Source organism: Metarhizium brunneum, chromosome 7 (assembly GCF_013426205.1).
Source record: "Metarhizium brunneum chromosome 7, complete sequence".
In the NCBI taxonomy this organism is placed as follows: Eukaryota; Fungi; Ascomycota; class Sordariomycetes; order Hypocreales; family Clavicipitaceae; genus Metarhizium; species Metarhizium brunneum.
The window spans coordinates 1,407,888-1,434,388 of NC_089428.1; the positions used below are offsets into that span (position 1 = coordinate 1,407,888).

Sequence of the window (26,501 nt, forward strand, 5' to 3'; positions counted from 1 at the left end):
CGATGTGCTGCAATTAACCCGAACGTACGGAGTACAGTGCTACTAGATTCAATGTTGACTTGGCTGGACCACGCAAGTAATTCGAGAACTGCGGTCAACTGGTTGGCATCAAGGTCGCGCATCCGCAAACAGGCTGGTCTGGCCTACCCACTTCCATGTTAGGTTAGTAGTACACTAGGTCCTATTATTGCGTCGTAGACGGTAGAACTTTGGAACATTCAAGGCCATCTCTAAAGGTTAGTACATATGTAACCATCTCTAGCTTCTTGACAGCTGACATGTGGTCGTAGATTAAGCGGCCGTACTCCAAGTGTCTCCTTGCCTCCCCGCCAAGGACCTATATACTTACCTACTTTACTAAGTACTTAAATTGACATGTACCTGCCTAAGCGGTCACTTGGTCGTCCGTACGCGCTGCTCGACTACTTAAGTAGGAGCTCTGCAATCAAGGTGCATAACCCGTATTAGCACGCACGCTCATCGTCCCGTCCTCCCTGCGCAAGCGTCCCCATGTTTCTGGATGCCTGTGTATCCAGTTTCGTCGGGGGCGCCGGCGAGGCGGTGCAACAGGTGCACGAGTATCTAGACCAGGAAGGCTCCGCACTGCATGTCACTTTATGGAGTCTGGTCTGTTTAAAGTGCCTTGGTACGTACTCCGTGCCTGGTAAACATCTCGACATCGGCAGTGGAGATAATAGCCTCGGCAGGGCCACATGGTTGCTGCTTGGGGGTTTCAGTCCAACGAGTCGTGGTGTTGCGCCGTTTGGGCCAAATCAGGGCATTCCTTGCGCGCCGGAGGGCGAGCATTTAATCAGTTGCTGGCAATGACTGAAATACGCGTTAGCAAGTCCATCACTAGTCAGACAGCCATGCGCTACCTAATCGTGAATATAGCGTGCATGGTGTTGTGGATGGAGTCCGCCGGTACGGAACGTTGAGCTGACAGGGAAAGCCTTCATGGACGTTCACGGCCTGTTAAGCCTAGTGCATGATCTGCTTAAGCCAAATAAATGTGGCTGCCACGGGACGGCTGTTCTCTCGGGTGGATGACTCGCTGGCGGTATAATATGTACGTAGAGCAATCTCTACATCGATCTCAATTTTCCAATATTAGTAGCCCTTTAATGAATGAGCGGGTTTGTGTCAGTTCAATGTTGGGAGGGTGTGCATCGTCAAGTTGAGACCATCCGGCACTCGATATAACTACTACTACTAGACTAGCCAGCATTGAGGGACCCGGCTGTTAGTGGACCTTATAAGGTTGGTATCCAAGACCTACACCCAAGAACATGATGATTCCCCAACCCAGGTTTGCTCCAAGAAGCCCGCGGGTCACCGAGTTCCCGAGTCCCCGAATGAAGAAGAGGGGGGCGGTTTGCGAGATTAATTATGCTACTCTCCGGTCTGGATTGGTCTCTGTGACAGTGCATGGCGAGATGAAAGGAATAATATTTCATTGATTGGCTATGATTCAAACAATATTGTGGCCCAAACTCACTTCCTCGCACGTGAGGAGATGCGGAGGGCTCACAAGTTTGGTGTACAAGAAGGCATATCAATCGATTAACTCGGGGATTGACCCGGGACGTTCCCAAAGGGGAATTACCTTTCTCCCTACTCCGTACGGAGTAATATGCAGTTGGTGAGTGTGAACACCGAGGCTACCCAGAACCTCGCCAAAGCCTCTTGGCTCATTGGTGAGGCAGGCTAGGCAAACACGACCGGGGAGATCGTGATAACCAACGCCCCAAGACCAATGGCCCGTATCGCGGGCCGTTTCAGGGCAATATCAGGCATTGAAATTGGCCTGGCAGCAACCATGTAATTGGGCCAATCCCGGCCACCTGAGCACACGAGGGACAAGGGCTTCAAAATGTTCGAGTCTGCCTGACGAGGCATAACTGCCACGTTGGGCATAGGGATGATCCATCCCAGGAACCAAGTGCCCACTTTGACCGGAAAACAGCCGAATGCTGCCCTACGCCCCAGAAGCATGCGGAGGACGGCGTACAGGACGGTGTAACAGGACGGAGCAGAGGACGGAGCGGTTGCGGAATTGATGAGTGCAATCTACAAAACAACCCTTCGGCTGAGGGTCTTGCAACGCATGGTCTGGCTCTGGGGGTCAATGTCTAATGCCGATTTTCTCTTATTTTTGACGAGCTAGGGCGAGATACTAGCTCAATATTCGTATGTGTGTGGGCCAAAACGGACCGGTTTTGATGATTGACAATACACGTGATATCTCAGGTCCAAGAAGGTGAGTGTCAGCACAGGTTGCCGGGCTGGCTGCCTTCACATGAGCAATGTTCACTGATCCAACATCGAATCCCCAGTCCGCCCAATTATGCTTGACCGGGCAAAATGCCCCGTATCCATTCCACTCTCCTCTCTATCGTAAGAGACGGAGTGTTCCGTACAATACTTGAACTACCCTCCGTCCCCTGACTAAGGAGCCCAGGCTCATGGCTGCGCTTAAAGCGACGAAGAGATGGCTTCGTGATCGTCCGGGCCCTGACGAGAAAACCAGCCGTCAATCATGCAGCCCTGTCCACATTCGGCCGATAAACCGGATCCATTATGCGCTGCCCATGACCCCATCACCCATGATCCCAAACTACCTACCTATGGCTAGGTATTGTGTTCAGTGTTCGTTGCCGCTACTCCGTACTTCAGCCGACAGACAATACACTACAACATAAGTAGTATGTACCTCGGTACTAATAATATGCCAATGCGAGGACTAGTATGTGTTAGTACTGCGGAGCGCGCAATAATTGCCGACGGCCAGTCATATCAACCACCACCCAACCAACCATGACGGCGGCACAGCGGTATCCAGTCTGAACGAATCAATTCATGCGGTCTGGGATGCGGCATGAGCTTTTTTGCTCGTCAACGGCCCCCAACGTGCTCGTCTTGCCCTTTTGTCGCCGGCTCTCTGACTGCAGAGTAGCGTGCATTTGGAGCTGCTGTCAGAATGATCATCTCTAGGATGCAAGATTTGACAGCATCGCTTCGTTCTATCAGGACACATGGACAAAGCACTGGGTTCCACCTCAGCCTTTTCTGCGACGAAGCTCCCCGTTCCAAGCCCCCAAAACATATCGAGGCCATCAGATGTAGCCAGTGAGCCTCACTGCCAGCCACAGCCTTATAACTGGGTGCTTGCGGATCTGGCACGCAGGAGTAGTGCGGGATACAGGGAAATACCAGGGTGAACGGACACCTCAAAGCACGTAGCCGCCGGGCGAGAATCGTCACTACCGAGGCGATGCTGCTAGGGTGAACGCAGTTCAATCATAGCCCCGGAACTGTGTGTTACATCCGCCCCCATCCCGTTGGCCTGGCCCAGCAGTGGTTCGTGGCAGCCTTGGCCTTGGTCTTGGTTTGTGTGCGCCCAGTCCGCATCAACAAACTGCCGTTGATGCCAAAGCCGGTCTGACTCGCACAAGTTTGGATGCACAACGGGATCCATCCCCATTGGCATTATCGATCAGAGCAGCTGCCGTACAGGGACAGACAAGCATGGCCAGGCCGGGGTGCGGATTATGCGTGCGACTGGTCCAGCATAGCCACTTACGACGGGCTTCAGTCGGGACATGAAGCTTTACCGCCACAACTCACCCAAAAATACCTAGGTAGTCAATATCACTTACAAGTAGCATAACCATGTCCAGTCACGACAGAGCCTACCCTAGGACTAGATGAACGACGGGATGCAATGTCCCTTCATACTCTGTAAGCGAACTATTGTGTGCTGCAGTATCATGGGCCAGCGATAATGAAAAAGAAGACAGCCCTATGCCGGGGCATTAAGAGCAGTGCAGTGCAGCCCACCGCTGGCCGGACTATTTGATGGGCCAACATTTGAAGCTCTAGAACAGCGGAATCCACCATTTGATGTTCGCATGTTGTACAGACTTATTTAGTCTATTCCAGGAAGGGGTGACTGACGACAACGTCCCCAAAAATAGCCCCACCCATCTTTGGGTTGTGGTGGCTGTTCTCCGACCCCGGTGGATCCATCCAGTACTACTAGTACTTACGTCCTTAACTGCTATCCACTCAAAAGGAAAGTACTATTGATCGTCAAATGCACGTTGCTTGTTGCCAAGCCGAGTGCCAACCCTTGCGTGGCAGACGCGTCACTGCGTCAGGTTTAGCAGGATGAGCCGACATCAGGTTCAGCATCCAGCTACTGTCTACAACATGTAGGGGTTCAATGTTGCGTGGTGTTCCACTGGACCTCGAATGTTGTAGCCCATGTCGCAGAGGACGTGTCGTCGATACAACATCTAAAAATATACCAACTTCCCGTGCCACCTTCAACACTACACTAGCCTACGCATTATCGTATAGGGCTATAGGATGAATGAACGTCGATGCCATTTTCCTGCTAATCCAGTGCCAGACCTGTTAAGGCATGGCTACAATACCCTGCATGGCAAAAGCCACTCGCACGCCGGTACGTCGTGGTTTATGGAAATAAAATACAAACAGCCCTAGTAGAGGCAATGGCACGCTAAAAACTCCATTAAAGCCCTTTCGAATACAGGGATACTCGAGACAGCCACGGGCGACCAGAAGCCAAGAACATACCCAGGGCAAGCAGCCAGCACGTGAACCTAAAACGGATGGCGCAAACGAGAGGGCCTTTTGCAAACTAGTTGACGTCTAAATTTTTCATGCTCCGCCGTGCAAGAGGAAAAGGTTTAGTGTGCCGTTTGTGGCACATCGCCATGGCGGTATTCTCGGTACATCACAACCCGTACGTCTAGAGACCTAGAGGACAGAGTTATGTATGTATGTCGTCTGTTCTCTGCCCGCATGTCGATTTTGCGAATGGGCTGGTTTGCGCTGTGAAGGGCCAGGCGTAGTCTCTAGGAATGCCTTGCTGCGGAACGTAGTCCAATAGTACTGCCATTTGCGCCCTCTTCATGCACTAGTGTAACTTGAGGTATTCGCCAATCTCACACCTAGCATCCCAGTCTATTCATTATGAGTTTATGACTGTCTAAGCTTTAGCCAACCAGGTAGTTGATTGAGCCTTGAGGCCTCCGATATAGTACTATACAGAAGAACAACAATAAGGGAACAAAAAAAAAGAAGCAGGAATGTGCAAAATTGCCTTGCAACAAGTGCATGAGCCGGGAGGTATTGCCATATCTAGACCAAAACCAAAACTCCGAAATGTAACGCTGTAATCTCTACACCTTCCAAGAGACAAATGAACCAAAAATAAAAAAAGACAAGACCCTGACCAACTTGAACGCCCCTTTTATCTAGAGTAGATGTTTTAGTCCAGGGTAAGGTGAACTCGAGAAGCGGCTGAAGATAACCCCCCCCTCCAATGGTATAAAGGAGACCAAGATGAAACTCTATGTGGGAAAATGTATGTGGAAACTGTTCCGGTATATGTGCTGTTGATATTCTTCCCGACGTCTTTTCCCTTTTTCTTTCCCTTTTCCTTTTCCTCCCCACCCCCCTTTTTTCCGGACATCATTGCGTTCAAATGACATCAGATCGCTCGTACCCAGTGGCCTTCAAAGCCGGTTTAGGCGGCTCTCTGTCCTTGAATGTGCTGACAAACGGATTAGGGTCCTCCTTTTGGTTGAGGTTTCCAAGGGTGTGGTTGACTCCACGATGACCAGCTTCATCTGCGCGAATGTACAAGATGAGGTCTTTCATCGTGCGGTTTCCTTCCGGCATGTTCCAGTACTGCACGATATGAGAGAACAAGGCCCCCTTTGTTAGCATTTTGCTTCGCATGGCAGGCTTTCATGCAGTGTCATGGATGCTTACCTGGACAGCAATATCCGGGATTTGAAACCTCGCATCAGCCCACTTTGGAAGGTGGCCGTCCTCGATTTCACGGATAGCCCGGGTGTACGTGTGCACGGCTTCTTCTTCGAGGTACCCGACGAACCTGTGGACGATCCGGGGATGGAGGAGGTACGTGATGAAGAGGGCGTTGAAGAAGACGCCCTGGGCTCCGATGATCATGAGCTTCATGAACCAGCCGGGCTCGCACATCTTCATGAACGTCAACAGATGCATTCTTTCGTTGTAGCTCTCCTCGAGCAAGGTCTCGATCCACCCGTTGTCGCGCTTCATGCGCCTGAGGCTGCTGAGATGACGCAGCATGCCGCCCACCATTCCTGGAACGCCGGCGATGCTCTCGAGGAAGACAAATCGGACAAGCTGGATAGGCGCGTGTTAGCAATAGCTGTAATATGATTTGCTTGTCTGTAGGCCGTGTGTCCGTGGCGAATTTTTGGACCATTGGTTTTTCTTCTTCTTGATGTGAGAATGCGTACGTACCCATTGTGCTTCAGTCAGTGGCTTCTCTGCCACCACAGATGTGGTGGGATTCTTCTTATCAACTTGCTGGTCTCTGCCCATGCCCGTCGCCTTGTCCATCCAGAAACGCGCGAAGCGAACAATCTTCCAGGCGGCCCAGTCACTAAAGTTTCGGGGCTCGCGATGAGCGGGCTCGACGGCCACCATCTCTTCTAGGGTATATCCAGGATGCGGCCATGCTGCCTTTGTTTTTTGAATGTGTGGCGTGTCCTTGGCGGGAAAAATGTCTCTAAGGTGGTTTTTGGGTGTCGTGGAGAAGAGTCGTGGCGAGGCGATTATGTGGTGATGCTGGGCTGGGCCAACGCAGGCGAGTCTGAGGCCGAGTGGTGATCCGGCAAGAGCAAGGTCAGCAGATCGGGCTAGCTTGACAGCCTGCCGGGACACATGAGTTCGGGTCTGAATGGTGGTGGAAATCATGGGAGGCGAGAGATTTATGTGACGGTGTTGTTCGTCTCGTTGTTGACAATGATTGGACAGCGTGAACGAGTGATTGCCTGATTAAAGATCGGCAATCGACAATTTCGGGTTCAGGAAAGAGGTTGGCTTTACTTTAATTAAAAAAAAAGATAAAGTAGTGTTGGTTATGGTGTCGCCACAATGATGATGGGGTTTCAGTCTACGAAAGTCTAAACCGGCTGGGCTGGATTTATATGCATGAGACTCTTGACTCAACACCGGGATCCGATTACACGGCGAAGCATAACGGCTTGGCAATATCCGGTAGGCTATCGGCGATGCCTTTGGCCACAAGGCCCAAGCAAAGCAAGACGGTTGGTCTTACGGAGGTAAACAAGGGAAGAAATAAAAATGGAAATCAAACCCGCCATTCCAGAAAGACACCGAAGTGATGCCAGACGAAGACGGATCGGAATCGACGCCGCACCAGCAGTTGACGGGTCGCCCACCCTGCTGGGTCAAGTAACAACCAACTCCGCGGGGAGGGCGGCCAACTGCAATCCATCAATGTCGATTGATCCATTGAACGTTGCCCTAACCCGTCAAGTCAAGCCTGCAGTGGTGTCCAGGCGGGCTGATGTCAGGCTCAGGGGCCTGGCAGGCGGGAGCTGGCGAGCGGACATCGGGCCCATGTCGAGACTCAGCTTTCAATCAAGTTAAGTTCTGCCAGTAGTCAGGTACTTGGTACTTGGAGCCAGCATTGAGTAAGCACTTGCAAGAGTAGAAGCATCGGGATCTTCCGGGCTCTCAGGCATTAATCGCTCTACGTGTACGTGGGTACATAAGTACCTAGGTAGTTACCGAATAAGTACTAGTTTGTTAGTGGACATGCCTGCTGAGGCACCTGGGTAATGGTAAAGTACTTGACTCAAGTACTTAAGTAGACTTAGAAGTAGCAAGTAGCTGACCCCTTCAGTAACTCCGTGTCAGACTTGGCTTACTATTGCAGAAATTGGATTCCGAATCATCCCGTCCGTACGGAGAACTTGCTGGCATAATATTGCCCAGTGTGCCCCATTGTGCCCCATCAGCATCTGTGCTACACCAAGGCTGTATCTGTCACGAGCATGAAGAAACTTTTCAACATCTCGATTCCTCATTCGTAGGTGTCTCAACATCCCAATTGTTGACATCTCAGAAGTCGTCAGGCCATATGGGTTCCATTTCTCCGTGCTCCGCATTGGATCCCGAATTCCCGACAAAAAGCTGAGACGCAAAAATATTGACCAGTATTTATGACCAGACCCGATTTCCAATCTTGACACCCAATCGCCAAGGCCCATGGCGGCACCAACCAAGTAAGCTTTGTTACTAAGGATGCGGCTCTTGCCATCCATACATATGTACGTACTACATTGATTGCTCCACCAACCCAGACTGCCGGATGCAGCACATGTATGTCGTCATCACGCGCATGGCACGGAATTAACTCAGTACGTAGTACGTAGTAACTACCTAGGTAGATGATGAAAACATTACATGGTCGGAAACCTGGTGGGCTGTGACTGCACGTTCGGGTAATCTATGGTAGACGCAGCATAAAATAGGCTACCCTCAGCGGGCTTCAAGAGACCTCATTTGTCATTTCCATGTCCAAACAAGTCATTTCTGGCGCCGCAGTGGGACGGGGGCGAAACCGAGTTTTTGTTCTGGCTCACCGTCACCCGTGTGAGGATTTATGCACTTGGAAGAGAACCCTCCCCCTAATAATCCGAGAACACCCCTCAAAAAGACGAAAAATTTGCTCTAATATGCTCCCTGGCGGCTCGACGATTTATTGCCGAATCAACAAGTTCCACTCTACTTCTGGCACCGGCTGCCGATTAACAGCTGGCTTGATCCAATAATTATATATTGAGGTGTACCCTAGTTTTAAGGCAACAGGTTGTCATGCCTAATGTTGCAGGCTCGGCTTGTCGTTGTTTGCCCTATTTTCATTGCCAACCGTAATCGCTTTGTGTCGTTGATGACCTCACCTTCATCTACCCCTGCTGGTCCATTATTCTCATCCACACGTCGAGCAATTTGCCCTGTTTTACATCCTGGTCCCCTGTCAGTGTTGAGATCGGTACAACGGGCTACGCGCTTTGCTTACCTTTCAAGTGGCGTCAATCCAAGGATGCGCATGCCATTAGCCAACGTACTTCGTGCTGCATCGTATAAAGCCATACGGGACTTCATTAGCTCTCGTTCGCTGCCAACAACCTGCAGGTGGTCGTAACTGCTGCTGATAACATGTGTCATCTTGAAGAGATATGTGAGAACTGTTGTTGGTTCCAATGTCTTGAGCGTGTTTTGTAAAACATCTGGCCATTGTGATAGCATTCGCACGATATTGACAGCATGGTCCTCCTTCAGAAGAGACAAGTTGGCGCTGTCCAAGTCCTCATCCGTGAGGTTTGCACGGCGCTTGATTGAACACAATCGGGCATGTGCATACTGGAGATAAGGACCAGTGTCACCTTCAAAGGACGTCATGGCCTCCATATTAAAAGTATAATTGTTGATTCTAGATGTGAGATTAGCAATTTGAGACGACTAGGCGCCTAAAGCCATCACCACTCACCTTTTGCCACTCATATCCTGAACCATTACACTGCTGATGCCGAGCGTGTCGGCTGTAGCATCTGGGTTCTCAACTTGAGCATACTTTTCCTCATTTTTCTTCATAGTCTCGTGCATGTGATCCGCACAGTCCTTAAGGATATCATCTAGGCTATTTCAATGCTCGTCAGCAACACTCCCGGTAGAAAATATACAGTACCGTGGAGATGTATGAAGCCTACAATTTAACGGTTCCCTTTCGGGTGCTCATGCCAAGGACTAGTCCAAAATTGATGTGCTGGCACTTCTTGGCAATGTCCTTGTACCCAAGAAGCTCGATGATCTGGAAAAGCTGCTTGAGGTGGAGATCCTGCTGGCTAGCAACCACGTAGATCATGTGGTCAAAGTTGTACTTCTCATACTGTAGGAAAAGGGTTATCAGCCAATACATGCTCACATGCCAACCAGTGCAGCAGTGTCTGGGGGCAGCGAACACTTACACGTCCAAGCAGTTCGCAAACATCGCGAGTCAAATAGAGCGCAGTTCCGTCTCGCTTTCTAATATAATAATCAGATTAGCTCTCGCTTCGCCTGACTACTCAATGATGAGTACATACCGGAGAACAGTAGTTCCCAGCCTCTTCCCCTCTTTGCCTGGGAGAAGTTGGGTAAAGTCAACAAGAACGGCCCCTTTGTCTTCTCGAGAAATATTTTTCTCCTTCATCTCGTCGGCCACTTTGGACATTGACTCCTCGGATACCTGACTCTCGCCTATTTTGAGTTTAGTGTCGGCGTTTGTGAGTGCCGATATTTACAACATACCGCTGAACTCATCGAATTGGATGTTGAGTCGAGAGTACGTTTCTACATAATGTCAGAACATGGTACATCTAATGGAGCTCACGGGGATGAATATGGGGTAGGTGAAAATTGAAATGATGCAGAAACAGTCCGACTCCATTTGCAAAGCTTGCCCACTTGCCTTTGTAACGGGCGATGCTGAGATCCCTGAATCGCTGCCACTGAGCGAGAACTGCCTCATCCCTATCGGTCTAGTTGCGTGTTTGTTAGCGGCGCCATAATTTGGCGGTGGCTCGAAGGCTTCATGTATACAGAATGCGCTACGTCTTACCATTCTCCTGAAGTATTGGCGGGCTTGTTCGTCGAGGCTGTTGGCTTCCAAAGCACTGACATCTTTACCCTCTTTCTTCTGTTCTTCGATGGCTTCTTTCTCGGCACTCATCTCTGCGTTGATCTGAACATAGAGTTTGAAGAGGTGGTCGATGGGATTCTTGTTGAGTTCTTCTTCATTCCCATTTCGTTCGTACGATAAGGCCAGCAGACCATATTGCTTTCCCCAGTCTCCAAGGTCTACAAGCTGCAGTTAGCACTAGTTGTATTTCTCTTTATATATCGGCGGCCATGACTGGGCAGCACTGACAATTCATCCTAACGACGTCCCAACCGTTCGCCTCATAGAGATTGGCAATGAAGCTACCAATAATGGTGGATCGAAGATGACCGGCATGGAAGGGCTTCGCAACGTTGGGAGAGCTAAACTCGACAATCTAAACTGGTGTTAATGGTTTGATATGACAGCAATGGAATACAGAACCCTTACTCACAATACGCTTCTTGCCGGAGCTCAGGTCTTTCGGGTCCCGGAGGCCATTGAATCGATTTTTACCTTCGGCTGTCAGTGTTTGATGACTTAATGCCATTTTTGTATAACAAACCAAAATCTGTCCCAGCTTTCCTCACCAATGGAATGATTGACTCAGTAAGAGGTTCTCCTTTGACGAAGAAAGACATGAAGTGCCCGCTGAGCACAGGCTTGTCAAACAGAGGGTCATCCTCTGGGAACTAAGGTAAACCGGATGTTAACGTATATTTCCTTACGAAAACTCTCGCACCGATTTTCTGAGATCAATCGTACCTTTTCGGCCCATTCCTGGGCCAAAACGTCAGCCTTCTTGCCCTTGATTCGGAGTGCAGGAACCGCAACGACGAAGTCGCCCTTGTCAAGGCTTTGTGTCCACATGACAACGGGATAAATTATGGATGTTTCAACACCTGAAATTTTGGACAGGACATCGCTCAGATGTGCCCTATATAGGTCAAGAGGGTTGATCTCAGGATGGGCAGTTGGGTACTTCTGCGCCAGGCCATCAAGAGTCAAACCCTCCACCTTTTGGGCCAGCTGGTTCACGATGTTCGACTGAGTCATAGCAGCTGTTTTGATCCTCCGAGGCGAAAAAATCTGTGGCAACGATATTGATTTACAGTCCCAGCTACTACAGGTAGATATGCCTAGGGCTTTGAGCGTAGTAGTGGGGGTTGCAACTCGGATAGTCGAGAATCGTGGGGTTCGAGGGGTTGTGCCAAAAGAGCGTCGAGCCTGGTATAACGATCGTCGCGGACGAAAAGAAGTGGAAACACTGAAGGGAAGGCCAAGAGATGAAATTGGGCGAGCTGTCATGAAGGCTTCGTCGCGCAAGATGAACTTTTCTTCCCACCTGAAGCAATTGTGACTCAAAATGCACCTTGCCTGGTTCCCCACCACAGGGTCTGGCGGAGCAAAACCGCAGAGTGGCTTGAAAGGCGGGCTTCGAGGCGCGGAGCCAGATTCACAACAGCGCCACGGTAGCCTAGGCGGTAGTGTGGTGTTCACGTGCAGGATCAAAACCTCAAGTGCTAACATGCCTAAGTTCCTGCTAGCGGGTGACGTCTGGAGACGAATTTACCTGGATCGGCAGAGCGGCGATTCATTCTGCTGTTCTAAAGTTGACACACACCAGGCCACAGACAACCCGAGAACCTAAGAAACATGGAAACACTGAAACTACTCTGGGCTTGGTCATCAACAAGCCTTTGTCGACCAGCATTCATCTATTGCACAATGTCTGGCACATGCAACAAGTCTTCCTCGAGTCACCCGCCCACAAGATTGCTTGGGAGGGGTACGGACCACCCGAGCTGCAATTTGCAGTTTGAAGTATACGTGCTCACCATCACACCCTCGTCATGGCTATTCAACTTGCTTGTGCATCAATCTGCGGCCTGGCAGGTCCTATATCCCATTTGAGGCTTCGCACTCCCGGAAGTGACGTTTTCTAGGAGAGTCCGGTCGTACACCACGAAGTACAGAGAACTCGACTGCGTGATATTCCATTCCATTAAGATGGACTGACTCATTTCAACCCCTGTGGGGTGACTGGCTGACGGGTCGGGCAGTCTTTTGGGCAGAAATTAAATGCCTGCCCAACGCCTCTTCTGGGGCCTACTCTGTGCTTGCGCACAAGCAAACTGAGGTCAAGATTGCTCCTTGTACTATACTTGAGTTCTCCGTTGACGTTTAGTACTTAAGTAAGTGGTGAGCCAGGCGGAGGCCCAGAGGCTGGCGTCGCCTTTGCACAACAATCGTACCACCTGTAGGTAAGTAGGTACATATTTACCTACTTACTTAAGTACCTAGGGCATGTCTAAGTAAAGTACCTATAGAGCGGCCCGGTTTCTTTCAAGGACCCAAGGTTTCGAGTGGATTGTAGACAAGTATTAGATATGTACATACGTACGTAAGGTAATACTAAGTCGAGTTCAAGGTGACATGGCCGCACCAGTCTGGCCACTGCATCAGCCTCCAGCTGCCACGACCGGAGCTACTTGGCTTCCACGTTTTCGAGACCTGCATGTATGACTCTTACAATCTCCATGCAAGTGACTTTATCAGCTGCCGAATAAAGAATTTCGATTATGGGGAATTGGAGTACGGAGCAAGGAAGGGCCATAAGGAAGGCCCGCGGGTGGTACCGACGATGGCTCGGTTTTCCGGCGATACCAATGACACTCACAAAACTAGAAAAGTTGCACGGAGCCACTACCATCACCATTTCAATCTGTGTCTGTTGTCCAAACGTGTCCGGCATAGAGCTTCAGAGGCCCGTTGCTCGAACTGCTTTCTTAACTTTCTTAATCTTGCTCTTTGGTCATATAAAAAATTATTTGTCTTGTTATCATCGTCGCCTTTTTCTTTCCTTTCCCCTTTCCTTTCTTATTCTCAAGGAAGAGAACGAGGCGAGGTTTATTACACCGTGTCTTGCCTAACGCCTGGCGCAGGGCAAACAAAGCACAACGCCGTCGGCCCCTCCCTTTCCGTGTTAACTGGTCCCTCCCCCTCTCCCCCCTCCCTTCCACCGTCGTCGTCGGGCGACACAAAAAAAATTTCCATCCTCCTGTAACATTGATCTGTCTTCTTCTCTCCACATCTCCTCCTGCCGCGACGCTGAACGCCAGCACACACTTTATCTTCTAACCAACCATCAGCGACACAGCTATCTATCACTTTGGTAGCGCCATCCCGAGCCGTCGTGACGCAGACACACCTTCAAACCCTTATACTGAACCTTGACATCATGCCTGCGAAGAAACAGTGGGGTAAGGAATTCACCACACCCTTCAACGACTTTCCACTTCCTCGCGCACATCCCGTGTATCTACGTGATAGATCCAGATCTACAGATACAGCCCCCATTGTTTATGATGCGGCTCTGTGGAGACTGCATCCGATCCTAGAAAGCATCTCTGCGCCTGTTCCTGTGCCTGGGCTGCATCTAACTGACCGCTCTTTACCCCAGACGAGGAGGAAAGCGACTCCAGCACTCCCCCTTCTTCTCCTCCTGTTACGGCTGCTCGCCGACGCCAGTTTGAGGATGAGGAAGACGATAGCGATGTGAGTGAACCACTTGCTTCATTCCAAAGCCTGTGGCCCTGCCAACACGTTGCTCGAACGAAGCTGATATCATGTTTGTTCAGGTCCTCGAATCTTGGGATGCCGCTGAGGATTCCGAGGTAGAGCGTGAGAAAGAGCGTAAGGCTGCCGAGGCCAAGGCAAAAACTGTCGCTGAAGCTGCCACCAACAAAAAGTCCAAGGCCGAGCGAATCGCCGAACATCAGGCCAACCGCGCTCGTCAACGTGCGGAAGAGGAAGAGGAAAGCGAGGACGACGAGACAGAAGCACAGCGCCGCGAAAGACTACGTCGTACTGAGCAGGAGGCCGATCTGCGTCATGCTGAGGATCTTTTTGGCAGCGTTGGCATCAGTAGCGGCCGCAAGGCTCCGACTATCGCTGCTGCCATTGTTGTCGACGAAAAGGACCCGACCAACACTGTGAATCTTGCTTCTTTACCGCTTTTAAATCCGCAGACGAAGAAGCAGTTTGAACTTATGCGCACCACGCTTGCGCCTATTATCAATGGGAATAGCAAGAAGGCCCACTATGGTCTCTTCCTTGAAGAATTCGTCAAGGACCTAGCCAAGGAGCTATCAAGTGACCAGGTCAAGAAAGTTGCCAGTGCACTGACTCGCCTCAGCAACGAAAAGATGAAGGACGAGAAAGCTTCTGATAAAGGAGGCAAGAAAACGAAGGCTGCCAAAACTAAGACCTCACTTGTTACTACCCGTGCCAATACCACGGATGTGTCAACATATGATGACGATGCGTTCGGAGAGTATGTGCAAACTAGAATTACCATTTTGTATAACTTTCTGACATGTCAACAGTGACGACTTCATGTGAAGAGATCTTTCAAGAATATAACAAAGCAGCTGCTTCAGCCCCCAACCCTTGGCACTACTATGGAGGTCCCATCAACCTGTACAGCAAGAGCATTTACAATCCGCTCATAGCAAACCTTGCGCCGAGCCTGCGCGGAGACAGATGCTATCCGCTTCTAGAGTGTTCGATTCTGTCGAATTCACTTGATGCTCGCATACCCGCCGTTGAAAAACATCACCCAGAAGACACTTTCTTGGCATGCTTTGTGATTCATGGGGCGAATGAGGATGGATTCGGCTTGGGGGAGAAGCAGAGCGGAAACTAGGATTTGATTATCAGGGGGAGCATTAGACGGGGTCATTCGCATTTTGTGGACAAATTAATGCGTTCTTTGTTCCTATTCGATACCTACATTACGGCTCTCTACCTGTTGATAGCTCCGTCAATGGAGATAGCTTCATCTTGTGGAGTATTGTTGGACCGGATACAGTTGAAGGAGGCGTAGTAATTACCTAGACTGAAACAATAGGCTTCAGAAGTCAAAACTCAGTTAAGCCACGCAATATTTGTTGTCCTGTGCCTTGAAGGCCAGCGCGAATGTATTGCAGATAACATTCATTATATGTCTAAAGGGGTCCCAAGTTTAGCGTCCCTGATTCCTCTGCCCGATCCGCATGCAAGAGCTTTATTCTCCCGAAAACGCCGTCGTGAATAAGAAAAAAGATTAAAATAAAATAACCCTGGGACCTAGTTTCAACGCCGTACCCCAATTTCGCTGCACTGTCCAAGTTCTGTGCTGTCGCTGTAGTACAATATTCCCTCCATCAATAGCCCATTCGTGTTTCGCTAAGCTACTGAGAAGGTTGCAAGAGCGAAAAGAAAAGAAATACAAACTCAAAGAGGTATTACAATAGAGTAGAGATGTCGTCAAAGGGGTATTACATCAAACCACATTTCCCGCCATTCCCATAAATAGAGCGTGGACTGCAAGAGACAGTGTCCAGAATCCAACCTTCTTGAATCGACGGACACGGCTCTGTTGATTTTCCACGTCTTTGGCAAAGGCATCATACGTTTCAACTGATGCGTCATTCATTAGCCCGCAGTCGAACACGGTCCAACTTCCATCAAAATCGCTGAGACGTTTGACTATGCGGCAAGATATTGGAATGTAAGTCTTCTTGGCGTTGATGTAGGCCACAATTGGTCGTACAAGTGCCTGGTTGACGTAGGATATATCCCTTGTGAACAGAGGTACTGCGGCCTTCACATCATTCATATGAATACGCATGTCCATAATAATATAGCGGCGATCTTCTTCGCCCGGTTCGCCGCCTTCGTTGTTTTCGGTAGCATCGACATGGCCGGCTTCCGAGAGATGTCCAGACTGAAGCAAGACGGGGCTGTTGTCTGTAGAATTTTGCAACAACCGCTGTTTGTTCATAATGACCGCCTCCTCAAGCTGATCATAGAAATCGGCCATTACTTTCGTGATTCCTTCGTCTGTCTCAGCAGGTAGCATTACGTCAGCCACGATGTCAACATTCCCTTCGTAAATCCATCCGAACGGTCCTTCTACCCCTCGGTTTAGATGGTCAATTTTTAGGCCATCAATCCGAAGTCTGCTAAACTTCTGCCAGGCATTCTGTTCTCCCAATCCCATCATGGCTCCTTGGTCTTGGCGAGACACAATGCCATGGACTTGACGGGGATGGATGGTAAAAAGCGATCCGTCAAACGATCCGGACATATGATTTGCGGATAAAAAGTCGTAGAAAAGCCACTGTTTTCGAAGTCGTGGGAGTTCGCAGGAGTATATGCTAACGGAGAATGGCCGAAAGCCGTCGGGTTGATAAATAGTCAACAACAGATCTTCCAACTTGAATGACTCGATCTCGAAGTCTCCAGGTTGGTGTTCATGTCGGTATGATAGAGGATCTACTTCCTCAATTGGCCACTGTACTGAAGTACGATCCACAACTCCTCTAACCCCATTTACCTCGACATCCTTTAGCAAACCCTTGCCGTTCCACCAATTGAGAAACGACAAAGTGACATTGACGTTGGCAATGGTAACATCAAATTGTGTGTAATTTCCATCATCTTCTGGGTCAGAGTATTCGATAAGGTGCGCCTGTCGGCCAGCAGCTGCCACCGCAGCAGCATCCGAAGAGCCCTTGCTCACAGAAGACTTGACCTGTCCTGGACGGCGAGAGACAAACACATTTCGAAATGCGATCACTCCATTTTTCCATTTGGGAACAATTGCTGACTCAAAGACAACCGTAACGCCAGCAGATTGCGTCAAGTAATCGCCAACCCACTTCGCAAGAGTTTCTAGATATAAGTATTAGCGCTTCCACCAGACGTAGAGAATTGGCAAGCCGCTTACCTTGTGCAAAGACGGTGTTGATGGAGAAGATGAGAAGAGAAAAGAAAGTTGTGGTCCCAACAAGAATCCACACAATGTGCCCCAACATGAACCAAGAGACGAATGCTCCCCATTCATCGGCATTCCATGGGCGCATGCTTCTGATGGACATCCATTTAAATCGAACTTTGAGTCTCTCCCAGAATCCGTTTGCGGCGGCCAGAAGCTCCTCCTTTGCTGGTCGATGTGGTAACGTTGGCAAGTGGAGGTACTTAGATACCGAAGATGCTATCGATTCATTATCACCTTCACTATTCGGTTGCCCTGGGACCTCTTGCTGCTGTTGACTTGACTCGGGCCGCTTCCTCTCCGGCGACGTGGAAGATCCCCTTGCTATCGCGTGTTCTTTTGCAGGCTTTTTTTCATTCGAGTAGCTGCACTGCTGTTGTTGCGGTAGCTTTATCGAGGTTCGCACCAGTCCGCCATGGTGGTAGCTACGAGTTGGCACTTTATAATACGGCTTCAATAGCCCGGTCGAACGGAGAATGCGCTTCGTAGAGCAAGATGACATGAAGTGCGGAATTGTTACTGTTTGAATAGGGCGTACGTGCCACCATGCCGGAGGGTTTAGACATGTTGATGTCGACAGCGGTTGTTGACCTAGTCTCTGAAGGGACAGCCGTCGAAAGAAACCAGCTACAGGAGCTGCGGTGTACTGTGACCAAAGACGGCTTCCCAGCAGCCGCGATGAAAAGGCCTTAGACATGCTTCCGGATCATGGCGCCTATGAGGAATGAATTCAAGGCGTTGGGTGTCAAACTTTGGTTCGATCGCCCTCGCCCAGATTGAATGGGCTACAGGAGGCGGGCTGATACTATGACGAGAAGAACCAATGTTGCTCCAGATGCATAAAAGTCGTTTATGACGCGCCGAGAGAGCTGGGTACGTACCGGAACTGCCGCCAAGGTCTGACCAATAGATACGCCACGATAAGCCACCACAAATTTTTGTGAAGATCCCAGCGATCGCAAAAGTCGGCGGTGGGTAACTTTGCTTTTACGCCGCTAACCAAGTTCTTCATCGTGCTTTCACACCATCCAGACTCACCAAAGAAAAATCCCATCATACGTAAGACTGACGCATTAGAGCACCTTGAGGATATTGAAATACAATATCACTCAGATTATATTCGAGTGCAATCACCATGCCTGCCCCTACAGCCTTAAAAAAGGCTGAGGAGACCCCGCTCCAAGCTGTGGCGGCCTCGTCTCAAACGCAAGGTACTTCGAGTTTCTTTATATTTGATAATGTCATATATTCTCTCGCAGTTAGCTAACTATTTTTGACAAGATAACGGGGGCGGGTTTCTGCTCGGGGAGCCAGATGCTATGCCAGTAGATGCAGACGCCGCACCAACAGCAGATGAACAAGAAGATGATTCAATGGCCATCGATGAGGAGGGTCGACCTCGATTTGCTCCATCCAGGGATATTGTAAGAATGCCAATTATAAGATACAGCGGATTTATAATGGGAATTAACTTATCTATCTCTAGGATCCCGTGACAAGAGTTGAAACTCGAAAGATCCCGGTGCCGCCGCATCGAATGACGCCGCTAAAACAAGCATGGCCGTCTATTTACCCTCCTCTAGTTGAACACCTGAAACTACAATGTCGAATGAATATTAAACGCAAGACGGTCGAATTGAGGACTTCGCAGCACACAACCGATTCTGGGGCGCTACAAAAAGGCGAGGACTTTGTGAAGGCTTTCACCCTTGGCTTCGACGTTGACGACGCTGTTGCTTTGCTTAGATTGGATGATCTCTATATCGAAACTTTCGAGATCAAAGACGTCAGGATCATGCACGGTGACAGCCAAGCACGTGCGATTGGCCGCATTGCTGGCAAGGATGGAAAAACTAAATTCGCAATTGAGAACGCCAGCAGAACTCGAATTGTACTGGCCGACTCTAAAATTCACATTCTGGGCGGATTCAAGAATATCCACATGGCACGAGAGTCGGTCGTGAGTTTGATTCTTGGCAAGCCACCAGGCAAGGTGTACGGAAACCTAAGAACCGTTGCTGCAAGGATGAAGGAGAGGTTTTAACGGCCTGGGGATCAAGAGATGATAGCTTTGGTACATAATGGCGTTTGGTTAAGCATGCATTTACAATTGATGATAATCTCAAAGAAAAGATTTGTCACACGGATGATAGCATCGGAGATAAACACGATATGCAATGGGCCAGGCGTAAGTTGCTTGAGTAACAGGCATGACACATATAACAGCTGGCAAATATGTCAACTGTGGCACAAACGTACCTGGAAATTTTGTGAAGATTACCCGTTGGCAACTAAGTGGGCTAGGAAAAAACACTTATTAGTCGCTGATAGGTACATTTGTCACCACGAAGTGTACCATAAGACCCGGCCAGTCAGCTGCGAATGTCTTATTAGTTACCCGTTTGACAAATTTGACAACAGTATCAGGGTGCGGTTCTTCATTGGTTCAAATTGTAGCCGAATAGTAGGATACATTGAACCTCTGCATAATTCCCTGATGTCGCAAGTAAACCCTTATCAGGTACTGGTGAAACGCAGAGTCCTTTTTCCCTGTGCCTCATGCCCGCCCTGCGCACGATGCACTTGTTGTCTTGCCCCTCGCCTTTCAGCCCCCTCTTCTTTTCTAGTTGACTGCATGTGTTGCCCCTCTCTCTCTGGGCTGTTGGATACTGCCCCACCTGCAACTGGGATCCAATTATTACACAAGTTGGCCGCAGCAACCTTCCTGGATCCAGTCGTCCCGCCCGAACACGCAGCTCAAAAACCTCATGTCACACTTAACCTCAACAAATACCCTCCTGCAAAGCTTTCTCCAAGCCATTCGAGAAAACCACTCGAAAATTGCCATTACCCCTCCTGAATTGGTACGTATTCCAACATCTGAGCTTTACTTAGTCTCTCTTTGTTGTCACCCTTATCTCTGCACATCTACGCCACCATTCTACCCCTCCATCCCAGCTGTCATTCGACGATCTAGCCTAAAGCTTGGTCTTTGAGGCATATTCGAACCAGTCCTTAGGCTCGTATTATTCCTTCCAGTTTCCTCTCTGCTATATGGTTTTCTCCCTTTGAGCAAATAAAATGGCAACTTGCTTTTCGGGCTAATTCTATTTCTGTTTCTCGCCCTGTTTTAACAGTTCAGTTGGTAGTATCCATTGTCTTGCCCAAACGTTGCATTGTCAGTCCAGCTCTTGGCTAACATTTCTCCGGGCTCTTTTGCAGAATCATATCAAACTACCTGACCTTTAAAAATGGCCATCACCAAGGTTCACGCGCGGTCCGTATACGACTCTCGTGGTAACCCCACCGTCGAGGTTGACGTCGTTACCGAGACTGGCCTGCACCGAGCTATCGTTCCCTCCGGAGCTTCTACCGGTTCGTCCCGATACTCCTCCATCCCAATACTTGTGCAATGCATAACCGAGAATACAGGTCAGCACGAAGCCTGTGAGCTTCGAGATAATGACAAGTCCAAGTGGGGCGGCAAGGGCGTTAGCAAGGCTGTTGAGAATGTTAACGCGATCATTGGCCCTGCCCTGATCAAGGAAGGCATTGATGTCAAGGACCAGTCGAAGGTCGACTCTTTTCTCAATGACCTTGATGGCACTGACAACAAGACTAAGCTCGGCGCCAATGCCATTCTTGGTGTCAGTCTGGCTATTGCCAAGGCTGGTGCTGCTGAGAAGGTAGGATGACTGCAACTAGGCTGGCCAATTCCAGGTTTCAATTGCTAATTTTGACAAGGGTGTTCCCTTGTACGCTCATATTTCCGATCTGGCCGGAACCAAGAAGCCTTACGTTCTTCCCGTTCCCTTCATGAACGTTCTCAACGGCGGGTAAGTAACTCTAGGATTGTGCATTATTGTTCAGTATTACCGGGAACGGATGGCTAACTAGATTAGCTCTCACGCTGGCGGCCGTCTTGCTTTCCAGGAGTTCATGATTGTCCCCTCGTAAGTCATACCTACATTACCTATATATTTGGGTCTGTCACTAATAAAACTTGTAGTGATGCTCCCACTTTCTCCGAGGCCATGCGCCAGGGTGCTGAGGTATACCAGAAGCTCAAGTCTCTGGCCAAGAAGAAGTATGGCCAGTCCGCAGGCAACGTGGGTGATGAGGGCGGTGTTGCTCCCGATATTCAGACCGCTGATGAGGCCCTTGAGCTCATCACCGACGCCATCGAGCAGGCAGGCTATACTGGCAAGATGAATATTGCCATGGATGTTGCGTCAAGCGAGTTCTACAAGACAGACGCAAAGAAGTATGACCTTGACTTCAAGAACCCTGATAGCGACCCAAAGAAGTGGATCACCTATGAGGAACTCGCTGCCATGTACTCAGATCTCTGCAAGAAGTACCCCATTGTCAGCATTGAGGACCCCTTCGCTGAGGATGATTGGGAGGCTTGGAGCTATTTCTACAAGACCCAGGATATTCAGATTGTCGGTGATGATCTGACTGTCACCAACCCCCTCCGCATCAAGAAGGCTATCGAGCTTAAGGCCTGCAATGCTTTGCTCCTCAAGGTCAACCAGATTGGTACCCTGACTGAGTCTATTCAGGCAGCCAAGGACTCCTACGCTGACGGCTGGGGGGTCATGGTTTCCCATCGATCCGGTGAGACAGAAGATGTCACCATTGCCGACATCGTCGTGGGTATCCGATCTGGCGAGATCAAGACTGGTGCCCCATGCCGCTCTGAGCGTCTGGCTAAACTCAACCAGATTCTCCGAATCGAGGAGGAGCTCGGAGATCAAGCCATCTATGCCGGTGCTAACTTCCGCAAGTCGGTTAACCTCTAAATGCAATGTATCTACCATTGTCGTTGCCAAACTGTGGCAATTGACCAAAAAAGTGGTTTACACACCGTAATGAAGAATGAAATCAAAATGACGAGGTAAAACGCGCGGGAAATAAGATAACAAAAGTCAACGCAAATAGATCAGTAACACAAGGTATTGAGAGCGGAGACAGCAGGCAAATATCATCAAGAAACAAAGTTCTTCAAGTGGTTACAAGCATTACATCATGTTTCCGTGAAACTATCCATCGTGAAAAGGTAACACATAGGTCTAGGTACCAAACATATTAGCACTAGGTTAGTACATACTTGCGGTAGCTAGCAGGTACCTAACGTAGCTAGGCGTCGTCTCAGTCGATGACCTTGTGTGGCGGGTTTGGCCTCAGCAGCCACATTGTGGCTGTTGCCACAGCAACCCTTAGAAGAAACACAACATTACTGGGAATAAAAACAATGTGGCGTAAGCTTTCAGTCACTAACATCTAACATCAGAAGTTGCAGTTCAAAAAGAACTGGCTGCTCCAGTGCATTCTAACTCATAATGGCAGCCTCGAGTAATCTCATTGATTTCGACGTCATCGAAGGACAAAAGGAGAATATACAGTCTTTGCCCGGTGGACGATCGGCAAGGAAGTTAGCAGAGTTGTACTCTCCATCACCTCTGCATAAACTCTCGACACCGACTCCCTCGGATACCAAAAATGTCCACGATTGCATTCGCGCCGAATATGAGGCAGAAATTCAGAATATCTCTGAATCAGATGATCCGCTGGACGTGTTCGACAGGTACGTCAGATGGACACTGGATGCGTACCCAACGGCACAAGCAACTCCACAATCGCAGCTGCACACGCTGCTTGAACGCGCCACAAAGACATTCATCACCTCTGCACAATATAAAAATGACCCTCGCTACCTGAGGCTCTGGGTTCATTACATCCACTTCTTCTCAGACACCCCAAGAGAGACCTACATGTTTCTCTCGCGTCATGGAATAGGAGAAGGGCTGGCCCTCTTTTACGAGGAGTACGCTGCTTGGTTGGAAGCTGCAGGAAGATGGGCACAAGCAGAGGAGGTCTATAAGCTCGGGATCGAGCGTGAAAGTAGGCCTGTTCAGAGATTGATGCGAAAGTTCAAGGAGTTCGAGGAACGAATGGCGCAGCAGCCGGCCGACGCCATTGAGCCGTCGTCGCCAGCCCTTCCTACCGTTCGTCCAGCGCTGGCCGCAAAGGTCGATCCTTTTGGATCTTTGTCGCAGTCCAGCGACCCGCAAGCGTCACGGCCTAGGACCGGTGCCGGCAGCGCCAGTTCAAAGCCAGCCAAATCAAAGCTTGCTATCTTTTCAGATGCGGATGCCAAGCCAGCACCTTTGTCATCTAGGGCAGAAGGGTCCAAGGGATGGGAATCATTTGGGTCATTGTCTGACCGTAAGAAAGAAAATGTCATGGAACCGAAGCCGTGGGTTGGAGAGACGTTGAAAGCCGGTGGAAAGAAGAGTACTGCGCCGAAGATGGCAGTGTTCAGGGACCCGGTAAGTTTCCGAACCGAGTACACCCTTTCCAAGCCCATATATTGATGAGAATAGGACTAATTTATTGGCCGTGGCATGTATTCGTTAATCCAGTCGCTATCTCAAATACACAATGTCGTCCTTATATCGGCCAAAAGCCAAGTGACTGTGCACCCTCAAACAGGAAAGAAAGAATACATATTCGTTGACCTTGCAGCTGTGTACCCAACCCCGGAAGAACCTGGTTCAGAACTGAGTTTTGAGGAAATTATTGCGGCACGTCGTGGTTGGTTGGATCGATCTTGGGGCCATGAGACCGTGGAGGACGACTTTGTCACTGAGCCGATACAATTTCTCAGTGGGTTTGAGGAGATCAGTCGCGGTGTTAGTAACAAACTTGCTATTCACCGAGATCCGATGTTTTTCGATGAAAATGGAGGCATGAAAGAGCATCCTCGAGAGCCTCGTGTTGCAAAAAAGAAAATCATGGAAGTCAACGAGACCCAAATCAGTATGCCAGATATCAAATTTTGCCTTATTAGACTTGGTGGAGCTGACATTTTCTAGTCAAGGCAAAGTTGGAATCCCCCTCAGGTCCCAAATTTCGCAAGAAGCAAACATCTGAGCCGACAATGACGCTCCACACGAAGGCAGCGACTGACGATATATATGACATTTTCAACGCCCCTCTTAAGCTGGCCAACGGAAACGAAAGCGCAGAGGATGAGGATTACGAGACAGATGGCGACTATACCACTGACGGCGAAAGCACAGGCACAACTAGACAACTCGATGCTACCAGTCAACATGGCGACGGCGGGACTGCTGACACAAAGAGTCTAAGTGAGTGGTCGGAATTTTCAGCTCAAAAGCACATCCCAAATGTTGAGACAGTCGATGTGGACGGCACGCTTCCAATACACGGCGATTATGACGGCCATATTGAGGAGGCAGAACCCGGAGAGCAGACCTGTCCAACAACTTGTCCGAATGATGAAGCAATGGTTGCCCCTCCGGATGAGCAGTCTCCTCCGAAAACCCGCACAGTATTCGTTCCCATTCCTCCAGAAGATTATGACCCCCCGACACGGCCGTATAGGGACCCGGCCGAGGTGGCGAATAACCGACTCCCGTTTATGACGCCAATTACGGAGCGGACAGAATGCTCACTTGATGTTGATCTTGAACGTCAAGACACATTCAAAACACCATGTAGACGAGATGGAGTTACCAATGCCATGGGAGAAGACCAGTCAGACGACGAGCCCTTAAGCAGCCCTCTCAGAGAAATTGTGGACGACGAATGTCCTATGCCGAAAATCCCTGCTGCCCTGGTCCCAAAATCCAGATCTATTGTCAAGGGACCCTCTACCAACCCGATTCCCCCAAAAGGTCCCGTCATTAAAGATATCCAATGCAATCCCGTTGACATTTCTATCCGTCAAGAAATTCTAAACAGCCTTCAACCTCCTTTGAGTTCGTATGCCGGGTTCTACGACCGAAGTGGGCAAAAATACGAATTCGGAGCTGATATTCGCAAGTTTACCAAGGCCTTGAACAGATTGAGCAAGGGCGGCGCCGACAAGACGGGACCTCTCCCATCTCCAGTCATGATTAAGTTTCCCAGCACAACCCGAGTATATACCTTGAAACGGGAGCTTGGTGCAGGGGCATTTGCCCCTGTCTATCTAGTCGAAAACTCGGCTCCGCAGGAGAATGAAAATGACGAGAATGCACTGGCCACAATGGGCAAAGGCATGTTTGCTGTTAGTCACCGAAATGACTTGGAGGCACTCAAGATGGAAGTACCACCAACTTCCTGGGAGTTCTACATCATGAGGCTTGCACACTCTCGTTTAGGTCCGCAGCACCGTGCAGCAGCTTCTCTGTCTTATGCACATGAGCTACAGCTATATCAAGACGAAGGATTCCTTTTTCTACCATATCACCCTCATGGAACACTCCTAGACTTGGTTAACTTCTTCAGAGCCGAGCCGTCTGGTTTAATGGATGAGCAATTGGCAATGTTCTTCTCCATTGAGCTCATGCGCACTGTTGAAGCCCTTCACACCAAGAACATCCTACATGGTGATCTCAAGGCCGATAATTGCCTGCTTCGGCTAGATACGATGTCTTCGGAAGAACCTCTGTTAACGCCATGGAAAGCGGACGGCAGTGGCGGCTGGGCATCGAGAGGCATCTTTCTCATTGACTTTGGTCGGGGCATTGACATGAAGGCCTTTTCTTCGAACGTGGAATTTATCGCCGACTGGAAGACTTCATCGCAGGACTGCGCGGAGATGCGCGAAGGACGCCCGTGGACATGGCAAATCGACTACCACGGTCTGGCAGGTATCATTCACTGTCTGCTCTTTGGAAAGTACATTGAAACTCAACGATGCGACCAAGGTGGGCTTGGTCGTACCGGCAGAAAATATAAGATCCGTGAAAGCTTGAAGCGATACTGGCAGGCAGATCTTTGGTCTGAGTGCTTCGAAGTGCTACTTAACCCCGGGTCATTTTTAGAATTTGAAGATGGGTGTAAGATGCCGGTGCTGAAGTCATTAAAAAGCCTGCGAGGAAGAATGGAACAGTGGCTTGAAGCAAACTGTGATCGTGGTGTCGGCTTGCGATCTCTAATTGGCAAGTTGGAAGGATACACAAAAACTCGCAGGTAAAAAGAAACCTTGGAGTGGTTTCGTGGCTGGGGGAGTATCTCATTCAGATTGTTCTGATTCAAGTCAGGAGGAGCCGTCGCTATCTTCATTCACACCATTAGGCTTATAGGGCAGACATTGATTATTTGGCGTTTCCCGTGAGCGTTTGCAGC

The 26,501-nt window shown here is 49.5% G+C and overlaps 7 protein-coding genes across 7 annotated transcripts; 4 read left to right on the forward strand and 3 right to left on the reverse strand.

The window, feature by feature from the left end:
* Positions 1-5,511: 5,511 nt before the first annotated feature.
* Positions 5,512-6,780, reverse strand: AOX1 (Alternative oxidase; the record flags this gene model as incomplete). Its single annotated transcript, XM_014688397.1, has 3 exons — positions 5,512-5,748; positions 5,806-6,204; positions 6,325-6,780. 3 exons carry the CDS (start codon positions 6,778-6,780, stop codon positions 5,512-5,514), a joined length of 1,092 nt encoding a protein of 363 aa, XP_014543883.1.
* A 2,074-nt stretch (positions 6,781-8,854) lies between these two features.
* On the reverse strand, positions 8,855-11,590 carry G6M90_00g109740 (uncharacterized protein; the record flags this gene model as incomplete). The annotated part of the gene is made up of 13 exons (XM_066131791.1): positions 8,855-8,861; positions 8,915-9,328; positions 9,386-9,535; positions 9,606-9,784; positions 9,864-9,921; positions 9,981-10,134; positions 10,186-10,227; positions 10,268-10,415; positions 10,496-10,734; positions 10,805-10,931; positions 10,989-11,050; positions 11,100-11,226; positions 11,300-11,590. 13 exons carry the CDS (start codon positions 11,588-11,590, stop codon positions 8,855-8,857), a joined length of 1,998 nt encoding a protein of 665 aa, XP_065987813.1.
* Positions 11,591-13,775: 2,185 nt separating this feature from the next.
* HCR1 (Eukaryotic translation initiation factor 3 subunit J) lies at positions 13,776-14,938 on the forward strand (the record flags this gene model as incomplete). The annotated part of the gene is made up of 4 exons (XM_014688395.1): positions 13,776-13,797; positions 13,998-14,092; positions 14,176-14,870; positions 14,923-14,938. 4 exons carry the CDS (start codon positions 13,776-13,778, stop codon positions 14,936-14,938), a joined length of 828 nt encoding a protein of 275 aa, XP_014543881.1.
* Positions 14,939-15,860: 922 nt separating this feature from the next.
* Positions 15,861-17,923, reverse strand: MDM31 (Mitochondrial distribution and morphology protein 31; the record flags this gene model as incomplete). Its single annotated transcript, XM_066131792.1, has 3 exons — positions 15,861-17,254; positions 17,310-17,745; positions 17,807-17,923. The coding sequence occupies 3 exons, from the start codon at positions 17,921-17,923 to the stop codon at positions 15,861-15,863; spliced, it is 1,947 nt and encodes a 648-aa protein (XP_065987809.1).
* A 569-nt stretch (positions 17,924-18,492) lies between these two features.
* PNO1 (Pre-rRNA-processing protein PNO1) lies at positions 18,493-19,401 on the forward strand (the record flags this gene model as incomplete). The annotated part of the gene is made up of 3 exons (XM_014688393.1): positions 18,493-18,568; positions 18,639-18,781; positions 18,844-19,401. The coding sequence occupies 3 exons, from the start codon at positions 18,493-18,495 to the stop codon at positions 19,399-19,401; spliced, it is 777 nt and encodes a 258-aa protein (XP_014543879.1).
* A 1,207-nt stretch (positions 19,402-20,608) lies between these two features.
* emp-7 (Enolase) lies at positions 20,609-22,162 on the forward strand (the record flags this gene model as incomplete). The annotated part of the gene is made up of 4 exons (XM_066131793.1): positions 20,609-21,043; positions 21,102-21,193; positions 21,260-21,310; positions 21,367-22,162. The coding sequence occupies 4 exons, from the start codon at positions 20,609-20,611 to the stop codon at positions 22,160-22,162; spliced, it is 1,374 nt and encodes a 457-aa protein (XP_065987829.1).
* A 540-nt stretch (positions 22,163-22,702) lies between these two features.
* bub1 (Checkpoint serine/threonine-protein kinase bub1) lies at positions 22,703-26,349 on the forward strand (the record flags this gene model as incomplete). The annotated part of the gene is made up of 3 exons (XM_014688391.1): positions 22,703-23,692; positions 23,786-24,182; positions 24,239-26,349. 3 exons carry the CDS (start codon positions 22,703-22,705, stop codon positions 26,347-26,349), a joined length of 3,498 nt encoding a protein of 1,165 aa, XP_014543877.1.
* Between the last annotated feature and the right edge of the window lie 152 nt (positions 26,350-26,501).